Source organism: Henckelia pumila, chromosome 3 (genome assembly GCF_033568475.1).
Source record: "Henckelia pumila isolate YLH828 chromosome 3, ASM3356847v2, whole genome shotgun sequence".
Classification (NCBI taxonomy): Eukaryota; Viridiplantae; Streptophyta; class Magnoliopsida; order Lamiales; family Gesneriaceae; genus Henckelia; species Henckelia pumila.
In genome coordinates, this window is record NC_133122.1 from 158,256,705 (window position 1) to 158,281,319 (window position 24,615).

Below are 24,615 nucleotides of genomic sequence, written 5' to 3' on the forward strand. Positions count from 1 at the left end.
ATAATTAATGTGTAAGGTACAACAATTAAATGTCAATAAGTGTCTTTGATTCAACATTTGGATATACATTTTCACACATTTTTTTCATTTCCATTAAAATAGCATATACAGTAGCCTCATAAATACTTTTTTTTTTTTTTGAAAAAGCCTCATAAATACTATTTATATTAAAAATAATATATATACAAACATATTTTTTTCAATTTCTAAGAAACAATACACCCCCTAAAATAAAATAAAATTTTTTATATTTCATATTTTTTTAAATTTTAATTACAAAATCTCATGAGATTTAAAATCATATTCATTAAATTTTTAAATAAGTATTTATTATAACAAAAACTTATAATATTTTATTGATCATAAATTAAAAATAATAATAATTATTTTTTATGATTAATTCATTATTTAAAATAAGTCAATAAATCTCTGCAACCAATACCACCCTAAAATTCGGAAAGTATTCAATACAAACTCTATTAAAAAAACACTACTAGATTATTTTTTTAAAAGAAAACAAAACAAAAACCCCCTTTTCGATTTTATCTTCAAATTAGGGTTTGCACTCTTTATTCCCCGTCATGGATATTGATCCCGATATCTCGAACTGGATCCTGGATTTCCTCCTCAGACAACCTTTGGAAGATCGCACGCTCAATACTCTGCTTCGCACTCTTCGTCTCCCAGACGATAAACCAAACCTTAAGATATCACTTCTGTTAAGGAAACTCGATTCTGATGTCTCACGGAATTCAATTTCCGAAAGTTCTCTCGAAGTCTTGGAGCGACTCGAAGAAATCTCCTTCCAACGAGGAATTGATGAGGTTTCGGACGAAATGAAGCGTGCCTACTGCGCGGTGGCTGTTGAGTGTACTGTGAGGTATTTGGCCGATGGGCATTGTGGGGAGATTGATTGGAAGTTCAAGTTTTTCGAGGCGGTGAAGAGGGTGTGGAGGGGAAGGGTTGGGAGAATGGAAAGATTGTCTGGGAAGGGAGGATTGGGTTCGGAAGAGTTGTGGGGTTGGAAGGACGAAATGGAGGCTGCAGCGTGGGAGGATGGTGCTTGTGAGAATGTTTTGAAGAGGAGTAAGATGGTCGATGCGGTTGAGGCTGTAAGAATTTATATCAGACAAGAGAGGGAGAGAATGGGCCCTTCTTTTATTGAGTTGGTGGCGCATAGATTGAAGGATGACGAGGCTCTGAAGGAAGTGCTACTAGTAGGTGGAAGTGATTTGATTGCACGAAATCATGAAACTTCTCATTACCCTGTACGGAACACAGATGCTGGAGTACGTAGAAATGGTATTTATAGTAGTTCAATCACTAAATTCTGTTATTAGTAGGTGGTATTGGAGAATTCATGTGTGAGCGGAATTCTTTTGTCATTCATTGCTAAGAATCATAGCTGATAAATATATCTTTGGGGGCCTGCACAGCTAATAAGAAAAGTTAGGCTTGCAACTATCATAGTTATTGAATATTTGCTTAGCAACTTGTTTTAACCATGTTTATGCTATTAAAGTTTCTCCTGAATGCGAAAGATTTCTACTGGGAACCTGACTGGTAATTTTTCTGTTTCTTTTTCTTTTTTTTTTTAGATTAAATGCTTTTGATTTGATGCTATTGAGATGGAGGTGACCAGTTAGTCTTTCTTTAAAATGTTTTTCACACACAAGGAGCAGAGGCCTGACAGAAAAAGGTGTTCTGCTAAAATGAAGTGTCATGAAAACTATATTGAGATGTGGGACGACTTCGTTTGATTAGGTCGAGATGTCGGTTTGGATGATGCCGCAGAATAAGATTGATGTTGAATCTAACAATGTGTCATCTACTTAGAATGTTTGCTTGGCCCTCCCCACCTCCAGCATACACTCTACCCTGAAGTCTTGGTCAATCATCTGTGACACTTGATCAATTGTTGATTATCAAAATGTGGTGACGTCTCGCTGCTGTAGGCTTCATAACTGTCAAATTTTCCATCATCATGTAGTTTTCATTCTCATCTGTCATCATGGAACATTCCCACAATGATCTGTTCATTCCGATGAAAGTGCAAACACGTTTTTCTACTTATACAAAATAATAGCTTGGTGAAGTGTGAATCTATCTTGTGCTATAAAAAGATAGAGTTACACCTCTGTTGTCTAGAGGAAGGAGTAGTTGTGATGCGAAAAGTAATGTGTTGCCCAGCCCAATTATTGGGCCCAACTTATGGCTCAGTTAGTAATGTGTTGCCCAGCCCAATTATTGGGCCCAACTTATGGCTCAGTTAGTAATGTGTTGTACTCTTTTAATGGCAAAAGAACTAAACAAATTCATAAGAATTTTTCCTCACAAATTAGGTGTCGCCGCTTGCCCTAATTCTCTCTGGAGTGAAGGCAACTAAAAGTACCGATTATATTTTTCAATTTTTAGGTTTTATTATTTTGGCGTTCTTATTGAGAGATTATTCATGGGTTATGAAATTCAATCTACTTTCCCATTAAAAAAGATATGCAAAAGGGGCTTGATCGGTGAGAAAAAATCCAAATGTATTTTGTTCCTATATTAGTTACATAGTACAGAAGAGATGGCTGTGCTAGAAACGGAGCACTCGGAATTGCATAATTTTGGATCTGTTCTGAAGCAGGATTGTTTATCTGTAACAATCCTCCAAAAATCAATTACCTGCTGCGTCGTTTCCCAGTGAGGAAAACACCACAAGAACTCCCCCTGTGCAGTAACTGAAAAATGTTGCTGAGTAAACATGTTAGGCATATCATTCATCTGCTGCGTAGGTTCATGATGAAGAAAACACTGCAGAGAACAACAATTGATGGGAAGTAAAGGACATTGGAAATAAATTGTTGTTGTGAATTGTTGGAAACTTGGTCACTTTGGAAGCCAAAACGCGGCTATACATTCTTGAAATTTGTAGATGACACTTCAACGATTTCCAAATTTCATGAATTAAATCGATTTTTGGATGTTTTACTTAGCAAATGCATATGATTAGATTAAAAAAAGAAGGGATAAAGATCAAATCCACTGCAGTTAGTGGCTCTAACTTCCAAGCTACAATCCACTGCAGTTAGTGGCTCTATTGAGTATTGAAATACGAATTGATTATAGCACTGTTGAATGGAGGTAGGTACCAGGCATTGTTATATGTGTCAACATTTTCTCATTCGGTTTTGTCATCAAGTTTATAACTTTAGGCTCCTCAAGATTCAATGATCGAATCCCTTGAAAGATAAGCGAGTGGATTGGAATTCATGTATTGCAGTAGGGTAGGGTGCAAGGGATTTGTTGTACTTCAGGTGTAGAGGAGATAGTTGCGAAGCTTTCATGACATGGAATGCCTGAAGAACTTGAGCTTGGAAGTGTATTTGCTCTTGTTTCATGTTTTCTTTCCGTATGTCTCCATGTGTTGGTTGTTGTCTATAAATTTGTTGGTTTGTTTCTGTTTACGTTAAAAGGTTGAGTGCATTTAAGGTTTATAGTGGGCTGGCCCAATATATATGTGTTTGGCCTGTCTTATGGCCCAGTTATTTATGTGTTTTACCTCATTAATACTAAATGTAATCAAATGAATAAGAAATTTTCCTGCAAAAGAGTATTTCATCTTTCCGCAATTCTTTCTGGAGTGAAGGCCGCTTGAAGTGCCATTTTATTTTCAATTTTTAGGTCCTATCTTTCCAGAGATAGAAATTGTCGATCAGATTCACCTTAATAAATTTGTGTAAAGGAAAGAGTCACCGTAGTGAATCCTAACTGCAGAAGTTAATAAAGAATCTGTGTATTCTATTTGGTTGGTTGAGGTTATGGGATTATGAATGATAAATTATACAGTGACTGGTAAATTGCTTAGACGTCATAAGAATTACTTGCGGATAACTAATAATATTTGTCTGGCTGATGATTCTGTTTTGAACAATTAATATACTTAAATGGAAAATTAATATTTTAATCCCCACCATCAATTCGACCTCTCATCAAAAGCTGGTTACCCTTGATCATTTGTATGAACTTATCATTTTTCTACCGATGGATATATTTCACCCTTAGCATTTTACTTTTATTCTTTGTACTTTGCGGCTCACTTGAGCGGGAAGGCGAAAAGTTGAATTTTTGTAAGGCAAATAGAAACAGTTTATTTACACTATGGATTTTCATTTCTTTTTTTTTTCTAAAACACATAATGATACTGAATGGTTTTTTTCAACTTTAAATAAAATTTATTGTCTTTGTGTGGCTTCCGCTAATCCAATTCCAGAATCAATGATCCACAGTTTCCATATTTTAAGGCAATTGCTTTGTTTTGTTATTCTAGAGGTGCAGAAGGGACAATTTCGGCCCCAAAAGATGATTGCAAGTTCCAGAGGAGTGAAAATTGCTGATTCTGATTCAACTAAAACAGGATACAAAAATAATAAATTACCACGTAGCGCGGAAGTTAATAGAGTTCAGAAAGCTCTGGACTCAAGCTCATTGGAACTCCAAGCAGTTGTGAAGGATCCGCTTCCTGATGCATTACGACTTGCAGAAAGTATCTCTAACATGGCAGGGCAAAGTAAGAATCATGATCCCATGGAAGTGGAGCATGTCGAAGCTAACCTTTTTGTTGTGGATGGTGCTGGAGTTGTTCAAGGTAATGGATGTACTGTGGATAATGTACCAAGACCAAATTTGATGGAACGAAATATCTCTGCCCGTACTCATGAGGTAAGTGACTTTTGCTCGTTTATGTACCTCATTTGTTGTCATGACCTGAACTTTAGTTTTTCAAGTCGATGGAGAAAAGTTATCATGAAATTATGATTTTTAGTTTATGTGCAGTGCGGTGGTTCATTATTATTTACAAATCTCGCAGTGGGAGGATTCAATTCACGACTCACAAGGAGATTCAGAAGAACACAGTGTTAGGGTTCAGTTACCTAGCCCAAGGAAGTTGTGTGTTTCTCCTCTCAATAAATATGAAATCAAAACTTTCAAAAAGAGGAGGACAGTTAGGAAATGGAGTCCTCTGGAAGAAGACACTTTGAGGACTGGAGTAGAGAAGTATGCCCTATGATTTTTTTATTCATACAGTAGATTCATATACATTGTTCCTCACTGTTGTTTTCAGGAGTCAGGACCCACCTTTATCTTGTTAAGAAACCCGTTGCGTAGCATAAACACATCTAAGCGTGGGGCTTTTCTTTGGACATGGTCTCATGAACCGAGAAATTTCTCGACAAGATTTTTCCTGTTATGTGCCATTTTTGCTTGAATTCTCATTTCTTTTCCCTATTTTACTTCCATAAACTCTTCATCCACATCTTGTAAATTATGAACTTACCACGAATTCTGTGCAACGCATGAACTTACCATGAAATTCTGTGCTAATTCACGTTTTTCTATCAACTGAAGGTATGGAAAAGGAAACTGGAAGGTCATCCTCACTCAGTACCATGACATATTTGAAGAGCGAACTGAGGTAAGGCTGGTGTGGCTTACTGCTATATATTGATTTCTTCTTACCTTCATTTATCCAGGGTATTGAAATGGTTTCTCCAGGTTGATTTGAAGGACAAGTGGAGAAACTTAACACGCTACTGAGAACTTTAGAAAGCTTCTCATTTAAACCGTAGAGGCGTGGCTATCGGACATTGGCCATTTTGACATCAAGCAAGCTTGTTCCTATGGTTACTGAAGTAGTGGAGTTGTATACTATGACAACTTACAAATATAGGTAATTGGTAGTTGTATATATTGTCTCCTGTAAAATTATCTACGGCAGTCGCCTTATGTAATTGCAAGCTTGTCTTCAATCGAAAATAATTGTTTTTATTGTAAATTTTGATTTTATCAAGGAGATGATGCAAGGTAACTCATGCTTGTAGAAAAAACATAAACCGCAAGTTGATAGTCAAAAATCGTGTGAATTATCAATGGATTCAATTTGTTTTTTTTAGAGTAATGGATTCCATTTGTTTTCGGTCATCTTTACAGAATAAAAAACAATGAGGGGATTCGAACATGGATGTAGACATAATAACGATGCCGTTATCTCCACCAATTTCGGAAAAATTAGATGTTAATCGGAGATAGAAACTCGAATGGAAACTGTAAATAAGCAAGAGCAGTTATTTCTGCAAGATTATGAGGATTAGAGAAAATGTAAATTGAATATGTTGTAGTCCAACTACTAACTAAGTTAATCCAGTGTTTAAACATGATTAAAGAGTTGAAAATCGGATTCACAACGATCAATATTGGTTTCGAGGGTTTCTAGTGTTGGGGCAGTTCGGAAGCACCGAACTGGTTCGGAGGCCAGAGTTGATGATAAGAAGTACCGAGCAGTTCGGAAACATTCCGAACTGGAGAACGGAAGCTTCGATCTCGGGTCAGTCAAACAGGGTATGCGTTTTGATTGAGTTATTAGGCTTGAGAGTTCGGAAGCTCCGAACTGTGTCGACAGCAGCGTGTTGTCCAATCAGAGACAAGTGTTCGGTAGAGGGAGTTCTGAAGGACAATCGGAAGTTCCGAAGTGCGTTCGGAAGCTCCGAATAAGGCATCGGACGTTCCGATTGAGGTCTATATATAGAGGCCGAGAACTTCACTCTTCTCACTCATTTCTCCAAGTTTTCTCTCGATTCTAGCTAGCTTTTATGGGCTTTTGGCCGACGTATTCGAGGGCTATGTGGTGACGAGGTGTTACCAGGATCGTAACAGTGTTATGTCTTGAGTATAGGGCAATCGTCGTCAAAGGGATGACTACGGACGCATGTATATCACTAGACTCTGATTTGCTTCAGTGAGTAGCTATTAGTTTTGTTAAGGCTTTTAGTAGACGTTTAGTGATACAGTGATTGTCTGTTTATAGACTTGGACTAGGGATTCAGTATCGCTAGGTTGCTTATTCTGAGGTACGGACGTACTATCCGAGATACACTAGTTGAGTATGCATGTTCTATGTTTGCATGGTTTATATGCATTAATTATCATGTCATGATTATTATGTTGCATGCATTATCACGTTGAGCATACATCTTGATATTATCTATAGGGGGGTTGCCCAACCCCAAAGTTTAGTGGATGGATTTAGACCTGGCCAAGGGCCGGGTTGGACCCGGACTCGGACCGGAACCGGCCCGTGGTCAACGGGCGGTCCGGTCCCGGTTTTCCCTTTGGAAAACCGTCGACCCGGCGGGTTGGCCGGTTCAACCCGACGGGTCCGACCCTCCGGTTCGCCGGGTTGACCCAGCGGATTTACCTTTTTAAAATAATATTTTAATTTTATTTTAAATAATATATATTTGATATTCATACATGGGTGAGATTTGAACCCAAAACCAAACGATTTTGGGTCTTCATTCAATAAATAAAATTATTAATTGAATTCAATTTCGGTTTTTTCGATCGGTTCGGTTTTGAAATATATAATTCAAAATCGAACCAAATATACTTCGGTTTTAATATTTATATCCGAATTACAAAATACGGTTTTCGGTTCGGTTCGATCTTTGATTTTCCGGTTTGGATTTCCGATTTTTTCGGTTTTATCCGAAATATGAACACCCCTAACGATGACAGCTTAATTCGATTATCTAGCAAGTGCACTAGGTCAAGTAATAGTAAGTGGATAGATCTCAAGAATTAATTATTTTACTTAATCTAGAAAAAATCTTAAAGAGCGATTTGATTTAAATAAAATAAGAATTTAAAATAAAAACTTCTTAAGAAATAAGAATTAAAATAGTTGAAAGGAAAATTTAATTAAAACGAGACAACCAAGACATACACAAGTACCGAATAATTTATGTAATATGTAGCCGATTCAGGACTCAGATTTAATCTTAAATTACGGTAAATTCTCCTAACTTGTTTAAATGTCTATTTCTAGAACAATTAAACCTATTCAAATATTGACGGATTAATTTTCATAAAATCTAATCAATCTCAAATGCATTAGGAACTTTTTAGAATTCATTTTCACCTAAACCGCAGACTGAAACCGAATACTATTTCTAGTTTGTTTTAACATATGTCAATTATTGGAGCCATCAAAATCAATTCCTCCTCTGTCGAATCATAATCAATTAACAAGCAAGAAAACAATTGATCAGGTTATTACAAGACAAAATATAAATCCAACTACCAATAATCTAGATAGAAATAAAAAATCCCAAATCAAAATCCACATATTCAACATAAATTTGTCCGGCCCAATCACGCCGTCTTGGTTGAAAAAAATCTATTCAATAATTAAAAACAAAAATCAAACAAGTTTAATAATCAAAAGGGAAGAAAGGAAGAAAAAATCAATTGGAGCGTTCTTCAATCTCCAAGCTTCCTAGCCGCCGTCCACTCTCTGAGTTTTTCACGATCTGGCCCCCTCAATCTGATGAATAAATCGTTATTTAAGTGTCCAAAGATCCCCAAAAGATAATATCCTTCCCAAGCAAGAATTTCCAAATTTAAAAGTCTGCCCGTGCGTCTCGCTCGAACGAGCACAAAGTGAGCTCGAGCGAGCATAACTCTGCCCCGAGGATTTTTGATCACGTATTTCTCGCTCGAGCGAGCATATTTGCGCTCGAGCGAGGCCAAACCGCAGCTGCGCAGCTTTTCTTGTGCGATTGCTCATGCCTTTTGCGTGATAGCGCATGATTTATAGCGCGATAGCTTCTTCTTCTCCAACAGCGCATCATCATGCGCCCTTTCATAGCGCAATCGCGCTGCTTATGTTTCTCAACCAATGCACAGATGTGCTTAATTATCCTCTTTGTTTGCAGATTTGCTGATCCATGGTTGCTGCTCTTCTTCTTTCGTGTTATTTACGCGCAGCTGCTCATCCATCACAAAAGAACAGCTTCTAAGCTCTTCCAGGTGCAGCTATGCTCCATGTACTTTACGGTGCACCACATCTCAAATCTCTTCACGTAAAATGCTGAGGTTCCTTCAATGTCCTATAAATAAACCAAGGGGAATAATATGAAGCTAAAATGCACGAAAACACCAATAAAATATTAAGAACACACACAAAACAAATATAAAAATATCACGAAATAATGCATACAAAGTGCACTTATCAAACACCCCCATACTTAAATCTTGCTCGCCCTCGAGCAAGACATATGACAAACAAACACAAAACACAAAATGAAGGTAGGAAATATTCATGGGAATTTGCCTCAGAGAAGTTCCATGCCAAATTAAAACACCCTCGACTCTCCACAATACACCATCGGTTTAGTGTGAACGTGTGTGTGTTTGAACTGTCATTCCAGTTTCATGGAAATTTTATAGAATCCGTTTTAAGACTGCTTAGCGATCTAATAACGCATCATTGCAAAGGTCACTCGCATGCATCCATTCCTTCTAATTACATATAACAAACACACTTTCCTTGAGATTATTTTTACGCACCGATGGATTTTGCACCCAGTTTTTAAACGTCCCAATAATTACCCGTAAACTTCGCTATAACTGTGATAGGATTTGGATTTCAATCCCCTCGTATATAGCCCGGATGGAGCGACAATCCCATTTAACCCGCAAACTTAGCTTCTAACCAGACGATTAGGATTTCAATCCCTTGTCAGAAACCCGGATGGAATTGTAATTTTATTTCAAAAATTTAAAATTTTAAATTCTTAACCCTATTTAATCCGCATACTTAGTCAAGAAAAAGGTTATTATGATTTCAATTCCTTGTTCATGACCCGGATGGAGTTTAATTTTTCAAAAAAATTCATCTATTTAATTTTTTCAAAATTTTTGGTGCGCCCAAGATCATAAGTGTAATTGTTAAAGGATCATTAGAACTCACATGACACAATTAAGATCACTAAACACCTAGTGCCATGCAATGGTCAACAGATACAAACATCATCAATTTTATTGCTACAATTCACTGGTCTGACATAAGTGCTTAAAAATATTCACGGGTCAACCTATGATTTCTCATGTCAAGTCAAGAGAAAAACAAAATTTTTTTCACAAAATTTAAAAGTTCATATTATCATTGGCTTCCATTCCTCATTCTACTCATGCAAGACGAACACTAAAACAAATGCAACACGATCACTAGGGGTGTTCATCGGTTGGTTTGGTTTTAATTTGTCTAATTTTGGTTCGGTTTTCCGGTTTTCGATTTATGAAAAATATAATCCGAAGTCAAACCATTTTACTTCGGTTCGGTTCGGTTTTTGTACTATAACAGACCGGTTTATACGGTTCGATTTGATCGGTTTTATCATTAATAATACATAACACAATAAAAAAAACATAAATTTCATCCAATTTGTAATTTAAATACCATTACACACAACTTAAAGTTATAGTCATATAATGGAGAAATAAAAAATAACAAACAATACAGGGTCAAATATCCAACCACAGTCTTATAATATTTTCAAAAAACCAAAAAAAATTTTGATGCAGTTATTCCAGTTTTGATACATATATTAAAATTAATAATATAAATACATTTTAAAATATAATATGTTTTTTGAAATGATTTCTTAGTAAAAACATTAAAAATAAAGTTTAATTGACTTTTATAAACAATAATCAAGTAAAAATTACATAAACAACAACAACAAATTAAATAAACAACAATCAACTAAAAATGATTCAAAATGAATATTTATTCACTAAATATCATCTCATAGCATATATAATATAAATAATAAATAAATAAAATTATTAATTTAATTCAATTTTGATTTTTTCGGTCGGTTCGGTTTTGAAATATATAATCCAAAACCGAACCAAATAAACTTCGGTTTTAATATTTATATCCGAATTACAAAATACGGTTTTCGGTTTGGTTCGATCTTTGATTTTTCCGGTTTGGATTTCCGATTTTTTTCGGTTTTATTCGAAATATGAACACCCTTAATGATGACCGCTTAATTCAATTATCTAGCAAGTGCACTAGGTCAAATAATAGTAATTGGATAGATCTCAAGAATTAATTATTTTACTTAATCTAGAAAAAATCTTAAAGAGAGATTTGATTTAAATAAAATAAGAATTTAAAATAAAAACTTCTTAAGAAATAAGTATTAAAATATTTGAAATGAAAATTTAATTAAAACGAGACAACCAAGACATACGCAAGTACCGAACAATTTATGTAACATGTAGCCGATTCAGGACTCAGATTTAATTTTAAATTACGGTGAATTCTCCTAACTTGTTTAAATATCTATTTTTAGAACAATTAAACCTATTAAATATTGACGGATTAATTTTCATAAAATCTAATCAAACTCAAATGCATTAAGAACTTTGAGAATTCAATTTTCAGCTAAACCGCACACTGAAACCGAATACTATTTCTAGTTGGTTTTACCATATGTCAATTATTGGAGCGATCGAAATCAATTCCTCCTCTTTCGACTCAGAATCAATTTACAAGCAAGAAAACAATTGATCAGGTTATTCACAAGACAAAACATAAATCCAACAATCAATAATCTAGATAGAAATCAAAAATCCCAAATCAAAATCCACATATTCAACATAAATTTATCCGGCCCAATCACGCCGTCTTGGTTGAAGAAAATCAATTCAATAATTGAAAAAAAAATCTAACAAGTTTAATAATCAAAAGGGAAGAAAGGAAGAAAAAATCGATTGGAGCGTTCTTCTATCTCCAAGCTTCCTAGCCGCCGTCCACTTTCTGCATTTTTCACGATCTGCCCCCCTCAATCTGATGAATAAATTGCTATTTAAGTGTCCAAAGATCCCCAAAAGATAATATCCTTCCCGAGCAAGAATTTCCAAATTTAAAAAGTCTGCCCATGCATCTCGCTCGAGCGAGCACAATGTGAGCTCGAGCGAGCGTAGCTCTGCCCCGAGGATTTTTGATCACGTATTTCTCGCTCGAGCGAGCATAACTTGCACTCTAGCGAGGCCAATCCGCAGCTGCGCAGCTTTTATTGTGCGATAGCTCATGCTTTTTGCGTGATAGCGCATGATTGTTAGCGCGATAGCTCTTCTACTTCTCCAACAGCGCATCATCATGCGCCCTTTCATAGCTCAATCGCGCTGCTTATGTTTCTCAACCAATGCGCAGATGCGCTTCTCCTCTTTGTGTGAAGATTTGCTGATCCATGGTTGCTGCTCTTATTCTTTCTTGTTATTTACGCGCAGCTGCTCATCCATCACAAATCAACATCTTCTAAGCTCTTCCAGGTGCAGCTGTGCTCCATGTACTTCACGGTGCACCACATCTCAAATCTCTTCACGTACAATGCTGAGTTTCCTTCAATGTCCTGTAAATAAACCAAGGGGAATAATATGAAGCTAAAATGCACAAAAACACCAATAAAATAATAAGAACACACACAAAATAGATATAAAAATATCATGAAATAATGCATACAAAATGCACTTATCAAACACCCCATACTTAAATCTTGCTCGCCCTCGAGCAACACATATGACAAACAAACACAAAACACAAAATGAAGGTAGGAAATATTCATGGGAATTTGCCTCAGAGAAGTTCCATGCCAAATTAAAACACCCTCGACTCTCCACAATACACCATCGATTTAGTGTGAACGTGTGTGTATGTGAATTGTCATTCCAGTTTCATGCAAATTTTATAGAATCCATTTTAAGACTGCTTAGCGACCTAATAACGCATCATTGCAAAGGTCACTTGCATGCATCCGTTCCTTCTAATTACCTATAACAAACACACCTTCCTTGAGATTATTTTTACGCTTCGCTGGATTTTGCACCCAGTTTTTAAACGCCCCAATAATTACCCGTAAACTTAGCTATAATTGTGATAGGATTTGGATTTCAATCCCCTCGTCTATAGCCCGGATGGAGCGACAATCCCATTTAACCCACAAACTTAGCTTCTAACCAGACGATTAGGATTTCAATCCCTTGTTAGAGACCCAGATGGAATTGTAATTTTATTTCAAAAATTATAAGATCAATAATTGCAATTGTTAAAGGATCATTAGAATTCACAGGACACAATTAAGATCACTAAACACCTAGTGCCATGCAATGGTCAACAGACGCTAACATAATCAATTTTATCACTACAATTCACTGGTTTGACATAAGTGATTAAAAATATTCACGGGTCAAACTATGGTTTCTCATGTCAAGTCAAGAGCAAAACAAAAAAATTTTCACAAAATTCAAAACTTCATATCATCATTGGCTCCTATTTCTCATCCTACACATGCAAGACAAACACTAAAACAAATTCAACACAATGACCGCTTAATTCGGTTATATAGCAAGTGCACTAGGTCAAGTAATAGTAAGTGCAGAGAGACTCCAAGTATCGATCTCACAGGGACTGTTGTCAATTATCAAGAATAAATTATTTTACTTAATCTAGACAAAATCATAAAGAGCAATTTGATTTAAATAAATTAAGAATTTAAAATAAAAACTAATTAATAAATAAGAATTAAAATAGTTGAAAGGAAAATTTTAAATAAAACGAGACAACCAAAACATACGCAAGTACCGAACAATTTATGTAACATGTAGCCGATTCAGGACTCAAATTTAATCTTAAATAACGGTAATTCTCCTAACTTGTTTAACGGTATATTTCTAGAACAATTAAACCTATTCAAATATTGACGGATTAATTTTCATAATTCTAATCAAACTCAAATGCATTAGGAACTTTGAGAATTCAGTTTTCACCTAAATCGCACACTAAACCGAATACTATTTCTAGTTGGTTTTACCATATGTCAATTATTGGAGCGATCGAAATCAATTCCTCCTATGTTGACTCATAATCAATTAACAAGCAAGCAAACAATTGATCAGGTTATTCACAAGACAAAACATAAATCCAACAATCAATAATCTAGATAGAAATCAAAAACCCAGATCAAAATCCACATATTCAACATAAATTTGTCCGGCACAATCACGCCGTCTTGGTTGAAAAAAATATACTCAATAATTGAAAACAAAATTAAAACAAGTTTAATAATCGAAAGGGAAGAAAGGAAGAGAAAATAGATTGGAGCATTCTTCAATCTCCAAGCTTCCTAGTCGCCGTCCACTCTCTGCGTTTTTCACGATCTGGCCCCTTCAATCTGATGAATAAATCGGTATTTAAGTGTCCAAGGATCCCCAAAAGATAATATCCTTCCCGAGCAAGAATTTCCAAATTTAAAAAGTCTGGTCGTGCGTCTCGCTGGAGAGAGCACAAAGTGCGCTCGAGCGAGCGTAGCTCTGCCTTGAGGATTTTTGATCACGTATTTCTCGCTCGAGCAAGCATAAATTGCTCTCGAGCGAGGCCAATCCGCAGCTGCGCAGCTTTTCTTGCGCGATAGCTCATGCCTTTTGCGCGATAGCGCATGATTTATAGCGCGATAGCGCTTCTTCTTCTCCAACAGCGCATCATCATGCCCCTTTCATAGCGCAATCGCGCTACTTATTTTTCTCAACCAATGCGCAGATGAGCTTCTCCTCTTTGTATGCAGATTTGATGATCCATGGTTGCTGCTGTTCTTCTTTCTTGTTCTTAACGCACAGCTGCTCATCCATCACTGTTCTTCTTTCTTGTTCTTTACGCACAGCTGCTCATCCATCACAAAACAACAACTTCTAAGCTTTTCCAGGTGCAGCTGTGCTCCATGTACTTCACGGTGCACCACATCTCAAATCTCTTCACGTAAAATCTTGAGTTTCCTTCTATGTCCTGTAAATAAACCAAGGGGAATAATGTGAAGCTAAAATGCACAAAAACATCAATAAAATAATAAGAACACACACAAAACATATATAAAAATATCACGAAATAATGCATACAAAATGCACTTATCAAACACTCCCATACTTAAATCTTGCTCGCCCTCGAGCAATACATATGAAAAACAAACATAAAACACAAAATAAAGGTAGGAAATATTCATGGAAATTTGCCTCAGAGATGTTCCATGCCAAATTAAAACACCCTCAAATTTCCACAATACACCATCGGTTTAGTGTGAACTGTCATTTAAGTTTCATGCAAATTTTATAGAATCCGTTTTAAGACTGCTTAGCAACCTAATAATGCATCATTGCAAAGGACACTTGCTTGCATCCATTCCTTCTAATTACCTATAACAAACACACATTCCTTGAGATTATTTTTACGCACCGCTGGATTTTGCACCCAGATTTTAAACGCCCCTATAATTACCCGCAAATTTAGCTATAACTGTGATAGGATTTGGATTTCAATACCCTCGTCTATATCCCGGATGGAGCGATAATTCCATTTAACCCGCAAACTTAGCTTCTAACCAGACGATTAGGATTTCAATCCCTTGTTAGAAACCCGGATGGAATTGTTATTTTATTTCAAAAATTTTAAATTTTAAATTTTTAACCCCATTTAATCCGCATACTTAGTCAAGAAAAAGGTGATTAGGACATCAATTCCTTGTTCATGACCCGAATGGAGTTTAATTTTTCAAAAAATTTCATCTATTTCATTTTTTCAAAATTTTTGGTGCGCCCAAGATGATAAGTGCAATTGTTAAGGGATCATTAGAATTCAAAGGGCACAATTAAGATCACTAAACACCTAGTGCCATGCAATGGTAAACAAACATAAACATCATCAATTTTATCGCTACAATTCACTGGTCTAACATAAGTGCTTAATAATATTCACGGGTCAACCTATGGTTTCTCATGTCAAGTCAAGAGGAAAACAAATTTTTTTTCACAAAATTCAAAACTTCATATTATCATTGGCTCCCATTCCTCATCCTACTCATGCAAGACGAAAACTAAAACAAATGCAAAAAGATGACCGCTTAATTCCGTTATCTAGCAAGTTCTCTAGGTCAAGTAATAGTAAGTGGATAGAGAGTCCAAGTATCGATCCCATAGGGACTGCAGTCAATTCTCAAGAATTAATTATTTTACTTAATCTAGACAAAATCATAAAAGAGATTTGATTTAAATAAAATAAGAATTTAAAATAAAAATTGCTTAATAAATAAGAATTAAAATAGTTGAAAGGAAAATTTAATTAAAACGAGACAACCAAGACATACGCAAGTGCCGAACAATTTATGTAACATGTAGCCGATTCAGGACTCAGATTTAATATTAAATTACAGTGAATTCTCCTAACTTGTTTAAAGGTCTATTTTTAGAATAATTAAACGTATTAAAATATTGACGGATTAATTTTCATAATTCTAATCATACTCTAATGCATTATGAATTTTGAGAATTCAGTTTTCACCTAAACCGCACACTGAAACCGAATACTATTTCCAGTCGATTTTATCATATGTCAATTATTGGAGCAATCGAAATCAATTCCTCATCTGTCGACTCAGAATCAATTAACAATCAAGCAAACAATTGATCAGGTTATTCACAAGACAAAACATAAATCCAACAATCAATATTCTAGATAGAAATAAAAAATCCCAAATCAAAATCCCCATATTCAACATAAATTTGTCCGGTCCAATCACGCCGTCTTGGTTGAAGAAAATATACTCAATAATTGAAACAAAATTCAAACAAGTTTAATAATCAAAAGGGAAGAAAGTAAGGAAAATCCGATTGGAGCGTTCTTCAATCTCCAAGCTTCCTAGCCGCCATCCACTCTCTGTGTTTTTTCACGATCTGTCCCCCTCAATCTGATGAATAAATCGGTATTTAAGTGTCCAAGGATCCCCAAAAGATAGTATCCTTCCCGAGCAAGAATTTCCAAATAAAAAAAGTCTGCTCGTGCATCTCGCTCAAGCGAGCGTAGCTCTGCCCCGAGGATTTCTAATCACACATTTCTCGCTCAAGCGGGCATACTTGCGCTTGAGCAAGGCCAATCCACAGCTGCACAACTTTTCTTGCGCGATAGCGCTTATTCCCCAACAGCGCATCATCATGCGCCCTTTCATAGCGCAATCGCGATGCTTATGTTTCTAAACCAATGCGCATATGCGCTTCTCCTCTTTGTGTGCAGATTTGCTGATCCATGGTTGCTGCTCTTCTTATTTCTTGTTCTTTACGCGCAGCTGCTCATCCATCACAAAACAACTGCTTCTAAGCTCTTCCAGGTGCAGCTGTGCTCCATGTACTTCACGGTGCACCACATGTCAAATCTCTTCACGTAAAATGCTGAGTTTCCTTCTATGTCCTGTAAATAAACAAAGGGGAATAATGTGAGGCTAAAATGCACGAAAACACCAATAAAATAATAAGAACACACACAAAACATATATAAAAATATCACGAAATAATGCATACAAAATGCACTTATCAATTTTCCCAGACTTAAACCTTGCTCGCCTTCTAGCAAGACAAACAATGCAACAAAAACACAAAAAAAACAAAAGTAGGAACGATTCATGTAAATTATCAGCCTCAGAGAAGTTCCATGTCAACTTAAAAACACGAATGCTCTCAACCTTTCATTATACACCTTCGGTTTAGCATGAACGTGTGTGTGATGTCGTTCCAGTTACATGCAACTTAGACAGAATCCGTTTCAAGACTGCTTAGAGACCTATGACATATCAGTGCAAGTTTCACTCTCAAGTGTCCATTTCTTCCAATGATCTCTTAACAAAACACACCTCCCTTGAGATTATTTTTACGCACCGTCGGATTTTGCAGCCGACTTTTTGAAGCCCCAATAATTACCCGCATACTTAGCTATAACTTTGATATGATTAGAATTTCAATCCCCTCGTCTATAGCCCGGATGAAGCTTCAACCCCATTGAATCCGCATACTTAGCATTGGATGTGGTTATTAGGATTTCAATTCCTCGTCCATTACCCGGATGAAGTTGAGTTTTTCAAAGAATTTTGTTTTTTCAATTTTTTTTTCAAACTTTTTGGTGCGCCTAAGATCATAAATGAAATTGTTAAAGGATCATTAGAATTCACAGGACACAATTAAGATCACTAAACACCTAGTGCCGTGTAATGGTCAACAGACACAAACATCATCAATTTTATCGCTACAATTCACTGGTCTGACATAAGTGCTTAAAAATATTCACGGTTCAACCTATGGTTTCACATGTCAAGTCAAGAGCAAAACCAAAAAAATTTCACCAAAATCATAACTTCATATCATCATTGGCTCTCATTCCTCATCCTACTCATGCAAGACGAACACTAAAACAAATGCAACATGATGACATATGACATAATTACGATGCAAAAAAACTAAAACATGACAGATGCAGCACAAACACGACACAACAATAAAATACTAGAACACCCCCCCATACTTATCCAAAGCATTGCCCTCAATGCTTCAAAACAATGAACAAAATGCAAAAAACAAACACACAAATGCAAGACAAACAAAAACAGAATGAAAACAAAAATATCACTCCCCTGGTTTAAGATTCGTCCTCCTTCTTCGGCTGTAGAACTCCAACAACAACTCACTTAGCAGGGCATCCTATTGAACATGGAAAGCTACGGGTAAGGCGGTGGATTAGCAAAAGATAATAGAAAGAAAAATAACAATAAAAAAAATAAAAAAAAAGAAAACACTGGGTTGCCTCCCAGTCAGCGCTAAATTTATAGTCTATAGCCCGACTATCCAGTAGTAGCCATCAAAGAGCGGCTGCCGCCCATAGTAAAAATCATACGATTATACATATGGGCCTTGATTTCCTACGCCCTCAAGTTTGGTGTGATATTGGCATTGTAAGCTCGTCGGTCCAGAAATACTCGACATGAACTGATTAGTATGGAAGGAGACTCCGAATCTAGGCTGAAGCTCATAGAGGATGAAATACTGTGGAGTTGGCGTCAATGGAAAGAATGGATCTTCAAGTGGTGTACATGTAAAGACCAGTGACGAGGTCAAAGCTTTCGCTTTGTATATTTATTTCTCCTCCACTATCACTTTTGGCTCATCCTCACAAGAAGATTCCTCAAAAATTATTTCCTCATGCTCTGGCTCAATTACTTCATTCTCTTGACAAATCTCAGAACATGGTTCTATAAGAAGCGCAATCTGTTCATCCAAAATACTCAAAGAGTTGATGCGGCTTTCTAAGAAATTATTTATCTCTGCCCGCTGTCGCAACATGTTCTCCAACTGAGCCACATGATCTTCCTCAAAAGGCCCGATACACTCTTCTTGAAACTCCGGTGGTTGGTTCGCAAAATTTGTGGAGTTGAATTCTGGAGGATATTGGTGACTCCAACCCTGCAGTGAAGGATCACAATGCCAATGGTAGTTAAAATCTGCCATATCATTTAACAAGTGTATAGCACTGTCGTGATCTCTGTGAAACAAGTGACTGCCAGTGGCCAAAGCTCCATAATCCACCCAACTTCTTGTTGTATCATCTAAACCACCATAAAAAATCTGAGTTAGCGTGTAGTTTGACAAACCATGATATCGAAATCTGTTCGCCAAATCATTGAATCTCTCCCAAGCAGCATAGAATGAATCCGAGTATTGCTGGCCAAACCTTGTGAACTCTTGTCGATGATCCATCTCTAAGTACCTCACAAGTTAAAAAAATTAAAATTAAAATTAAGAATCGAACAAATGCAAGAATAATCTCAAGCAAATAATCTATCCTAATATTAACTAAACAGTCCCCGGCAACGGCGCCAAAAACTTGACCGCTTAATTCGGTATTTATTAGCAAGTGCACTAGATCAAGTAATAGTAAAGTGGACAGAGAGTCCAAGTATCGATCCCACAGGGACTGTAGTCAAATCTCAAGATTTAATTATTTTACTTAATCTAGACAAAATCATAAAGAGCAATTTGATTTAAATAAAATAAAAATTTAAAATAAAAAACTGCTTAAGAAATAAGAATTAAAATAGTTGAAAGAAAAAAATTAATTAAAACGAGACAACCAAGACATACGCAGGTACCGAACAATTTATGCAAACAAGTGGCAAATTATCCTATCTAGTTTAATAGTCTATTTCTAGAATATGTTAAACCTATTCAAGTTATGACCGATTAATTTTCATAATTCTAATCAAACATGAATGCATTCAATATTTTTGATAATTCACTTTTCATCTAAAACCGCATACTGAAACGAAATACTATTTCTAGTCGGTTTTATGATATGTCAATTATTGGAGCGATCGAAATCAATTCCTCCTCTGTCGACTCAAAATCAATTAACAATCAAGCAAACAATTGATCAGGTTATTCACAAGACAAAACATAAATCCAACAATCAATAATCTAGATAGAAATAAAAAATCCCAAATCAAAATCCACATATTCAACATAAATTTGTCAGGCCCAATCACGCCGTCTTGGTTGAAGAAAATCTACTCAATAATTAAAAACAAAATTCAAACAAGTTTAATAATCAAAAGGGAAGAAAGGAAGAAAAACTCGATTGGAGCGTTCTTCAATCTCCAAGCTTCCTAGCCGCCATCCACTCTCTGCGTTTTTCACGATCTGGCCCCCTCAATCTGATGAATAAATCGATATTTAAGTGTCCAAGGATCCCCAAAAGATAATATCCTTCCCGAGCAAGAATTTCCAAATTAAAAAATTATGTCCGTGCGTCTCGCTCGAGCGAGCGTAGCTCTGCCCCAAGGATTTCTGATCACGTATTTCTCGCTTGGGCGAGCATAACTTGCGCTCGAGTGAGTCCAATCCGCAGCTGCGCAGCTTTTCTTGCCCGATAGCTCATGACTTTTGCACGATAGCGCATGATTTATAGTGCGATAGCGCTTTTTCTTATCCAACAGCGCAGCATCATGCGCCCTTTCATAGCGCAATCGCGCTGCTTATGTTTCTCAACCAATGCGCAGATGTGCTTCTCCTCTTTGTGTGCAGATTTGCTGATCCATGGTTGTTGCTCTTCTTCTTTCTTGTTCTTTACGCGCAGCTGCTCATCCATCACAAAACAACAGCTTCTAAGCTCTTCCAGGTGCAGCTGTGCTCCATGTACTTCACGGTGCACCACATCTCAAATCTCTTCACGTAAAATACTAAGTTTCCTTCTATGTCCTGTAAATAAACCTAAAGGAATAATGTGAAGCTAAAATGCACGAAAACACCAATAAAATAATAAGAACACACACAAAACAGATATAAAAATATCACGAAATAATGCATACAAAATGCACTTATCAGTATCTCCTGGATTTTTGGTCCTTCCAAGGATGCATCGATGGCGTAGATAAGGTAGCCTTTCCCGCCAGACTCTAAAGAATGCCGGGCTTTCAGTACAGAAATCACTGGCATCGGGGGTCATGCTCCCTCACCATAGAAGTACCACACCTCGCCATCCTCAGGACGAAACTGAAAAAACCGCTGATAGCAATCAACTATAGCTCTATAGGTAGTCAGGAGATCAATCCCAATAATGCAATAAAAATCATCCATATCTAGGATCATCAGGTTAGAACTAAGCTGATACCCCTCAAAATCCAAAAGGAAACCAACCACTAGACGTTTAGCTAAAACCTCGCTATGCATCGGAGTAGAAACCACTAACAACACGTCTAAAGGAACAAACGGTAATCTATACCTCTTAGCAAAACATAGTGAGATGAATGAGTGTGACACACCAGTATCAATCAAGACATATGCAAGAAAACCACATATACTATAGGTACATGCAATCATCCTGTCACTGTCAGCCTCTGTCAGATCCTGGTTCAGTGCAAATACTTGCCCCTGAACACGTGGCCAAAGAGAATAATGACCACGGGAAGAATTTTGTCGCTGCGACTGCTCGCGCTGCTGCTAAGAGGGTTGTTGCGGATACTGCTGCTGCGACTGCTGTACTGACGCCTGAGAACCTCCGGAACCACTAGCTGCTCCCATAAGAGTAGGGCAATCCTTCTTCATGTGTCCCTCCTGACCACACTGAAAACATGGGCCAATCGATCGAGGACACGGGCCTTGTGGATGCTTGCGCCTACACTGAAGACACCGGCTCATCCCCTGGCTACCGAAATGCTGCACTCCACCAGATCCGAAAGAAGAAGAAGAAATAACACCTTGCTTCTTAAAATACTGAGACCTCGGACCAAAAAAACTAGTCGGTCTGGATGCAAAAGAAATCATAGACCTGTTCCTCCGAAGACTGTCTTCTTCCTGGCGACAACGGTCCACCAAACCCTCATAGGTCATGTCATTCCCAACAGCCACCATCTGATGAATCTCAGGGTTCAGACCCTGAAGGAAATTATCATACTTGGCCACAAAACTGTCAGCAATATGCGGGCAATAGGGTAGAAGATCAAAGAACTTCTGCTGGTACTCCTCAATAGACATCGTCCCCTGTCGCAATCCCAGCAACTCACTAGCTTTCGCCTAGAGAAGGGCTGGAGGAAAATACAATCTCTGGAAAGCAGTACAAAACTCAGCCCAAGTAGCTGCTCCTCTTGCTGATATAAATGGTGTGGAAGTAGATCTCCACCACTTCTTTGCTCGACCCTCTAGCAAAAAACCAAGATTCTCCATTTTTTCATCATCTGTGAAATGGAACTCTCTGAAACAATGCTCCATCCTCTCTAGCCAGTCCTCAGTAGCCTCTAGGGTCTCGCCACCTGCTAATGGATTAGGGCTCATCTAAATAAATCTATGCATGCTAACTCTCCTTCGCTCCTCACGGTGTCCACGGCGATGTCTCCGCCGTCCCAACGACCATCCCCTCCACTGTCGTGGCTCTTATCGTAATCTGCCATATGTCAATTAATAACAAATAATGTATTAATCCGCTTACTAATTCCCAATTGCAATGCGCTCTGATACCAATAAATGTAGCGACCCTATCCGGATCCACTACCTAATCAGAGTTAATTAGTGCATGCAATAAATACTTAAAGCGTAAAGAGCGGATAATTAAAATACAACAAATACAATTGGCAGAATACAATCGACGACAACAAAAGTGTATAATACTCTTATACAACCAAATCGAAAGTCTTAGGGTAACAACCCCTACCTCTACAATCTCGCTACAAGAGACACCAACCTCAATCCTGCTGCGAGTCACCTTGAGCGTCCAACCTCAACCTTCCCCGCCACAAGGTATCCCAAAAACACCAAAACAGAGGGGCATGAGCGACTACGCTCAATAAGGAAGCAATGATATATAAAAAAATATGCAGCAGGAAAATGACTTTAAAATACTGGGTAAAATAGTCTGCTCAGGATGCCATGAATACACAGTACCGTGCTAAGAGAGCAACTCCGCGGGGTACTTGTGTATTCCCCTATCAACTATAGCGTCTACTCCACCACCGTGGTCGCTCCTAGTGATAAAAAAAACCAAGGGCTGAGCCTCCCCAGACACGAATCCATAAGGAGTAACTCATCACCGATGGAAACTGTCATGACTCATATCATACCAAATGCAGTCCAGTGTAAAAACATGCATTTTTTAAAGCCGTAAAACATGGTAAAACATATAGTACATACTCATGCAACATATAAGCATATATATCATGTCGGTTATCTCGGTTAGTACTTACGTACCTCTAATACTGCAGGCAAATCCTAGCACCACTGGTCTAGATCTCATGCCTACAAGTTCACTATACTACGTCTACAATGAAAATACCCATGCATCACTATTTATTCTCTAAAATCCTTAATTAAGATATTTCATACTCCTAAATATTTTTAGGATGCCAAAGCTATATCTGCGTCCGTCATTTGCCCGCTGAAGGCGACTGCCTTAAAACTTAAGCACAGTTCCGCTACAACATCGGGATCGCCATGTGGCTTCCGGATTCCCAATAGGACGTCTAGATATCCCTAGAACCGAGATAGAAGGCCTAAGAAACTGGAGAGAGAAGAAGTTGAGGTGCAAGGAAGAATGAGCTCGGCTTTATAGGCGAAGATCGGAGCATCCGATCTCGGGTTCGGAGCCTCCGATCCGGTTCGGACCGTATGATCCCTGCGTCCGAACTCTCTTGGCCAAACACGTGTCTAGCTAGCTTCTAGAGGATGCCTGCCGACACCAGTTCGGAGCCTCTGATCCACCTTCGGAGCGTCCGAACGTCCCTCAGTGATGTAACCAATGACGTAATATTTCGAACAACTGGCTGGTTGAGTTCTGAGCCTCCGAACTCTGATCAGATTGTCCGAACGCCTTTGGATCCTCCGATCCTCCACTTCGGGCCGTTCGAACTGCCATTCACTTAATTATTTAATTTGTTGTGATTAATCCTTTAATCACCTTATTTGGTTACGGGTCACTACAATGCGGTAGGAGGAGTTGGTGGCTACAACGTCCTTATTGAAAGCATGAAGTTCTGTAGAAATTTAAGGGTTTAAACTAAGGAATGAAGATCAGATTTGATTTATCGATGGGAGAAATCAGATTTGGGCTAATTGGATTGGGCCTAATTAAATCTAGAAATTAGATTTGAAATTCATCAGTCATCACTGTTTATTAAGTGGGAGGATTTGTACAAAATAATGAATCTTAATCTAATTTTGAGAATATAAATTTGTAGATGTTAAATTAATAATTCAATAGTTTATATGTGGCTCTGAAAGATTTATAATGATTTTTTTAAGCATGATATAGTGAAAATTTATTTAATTTATAAAAAAATATCATGTAATACATCTAATCTTATCATTCATAATATATTTATTTAAAATATATACGATTCATAATATAATTTATTCATTTAATTATCTATTAAT

General features: G+C 37.2%; 1 protein-coding gene across 2 annotated transcripts; it reads left to right on the forward strand.

The window, feature by feature from the left end:
* The first annotated feature begins 545 nt into the window (after positions 1 to 545).
* On the forward strand, positions 546 to 5,893 carry LOC140887886 (uncharacterized). Of its 2 annotated transcripts, XM_073295463.1 has the most exons (5): positions 546 to 1,302; positions 4,313 to 4,704; positions 4,853 to 5,040; positions 5,392 to 5,458; positions 5,539 to 5,893. In XM_073295463.1, the coding sequence occupies exons 1-5, from the start codon at positions 582 to 584 to the stop codon at positions 5,578 to 5,580; spliced, it is 1,410 nt and encodes a 469-aa protein (XP_073151564.1). In that variant the 5' UTR covers positions 546 to 581; the 3' UTR covers positions 5,581 to 5,893. The 2 variants fall into 2 exon arrangements, with proteins under 2 accessions (XP_073151564.1, XP_073151565.1); XM_073295464.1 differs by lacking the exons at positions 5,392 to 5,458; positions 5,539 to 5,893 and having other exon boundaries at positions 4,819 to 5,039.
* The last annotated feature ends 18,722 nt before the right edge of the window (positions 5,894 to 24,615 follow it).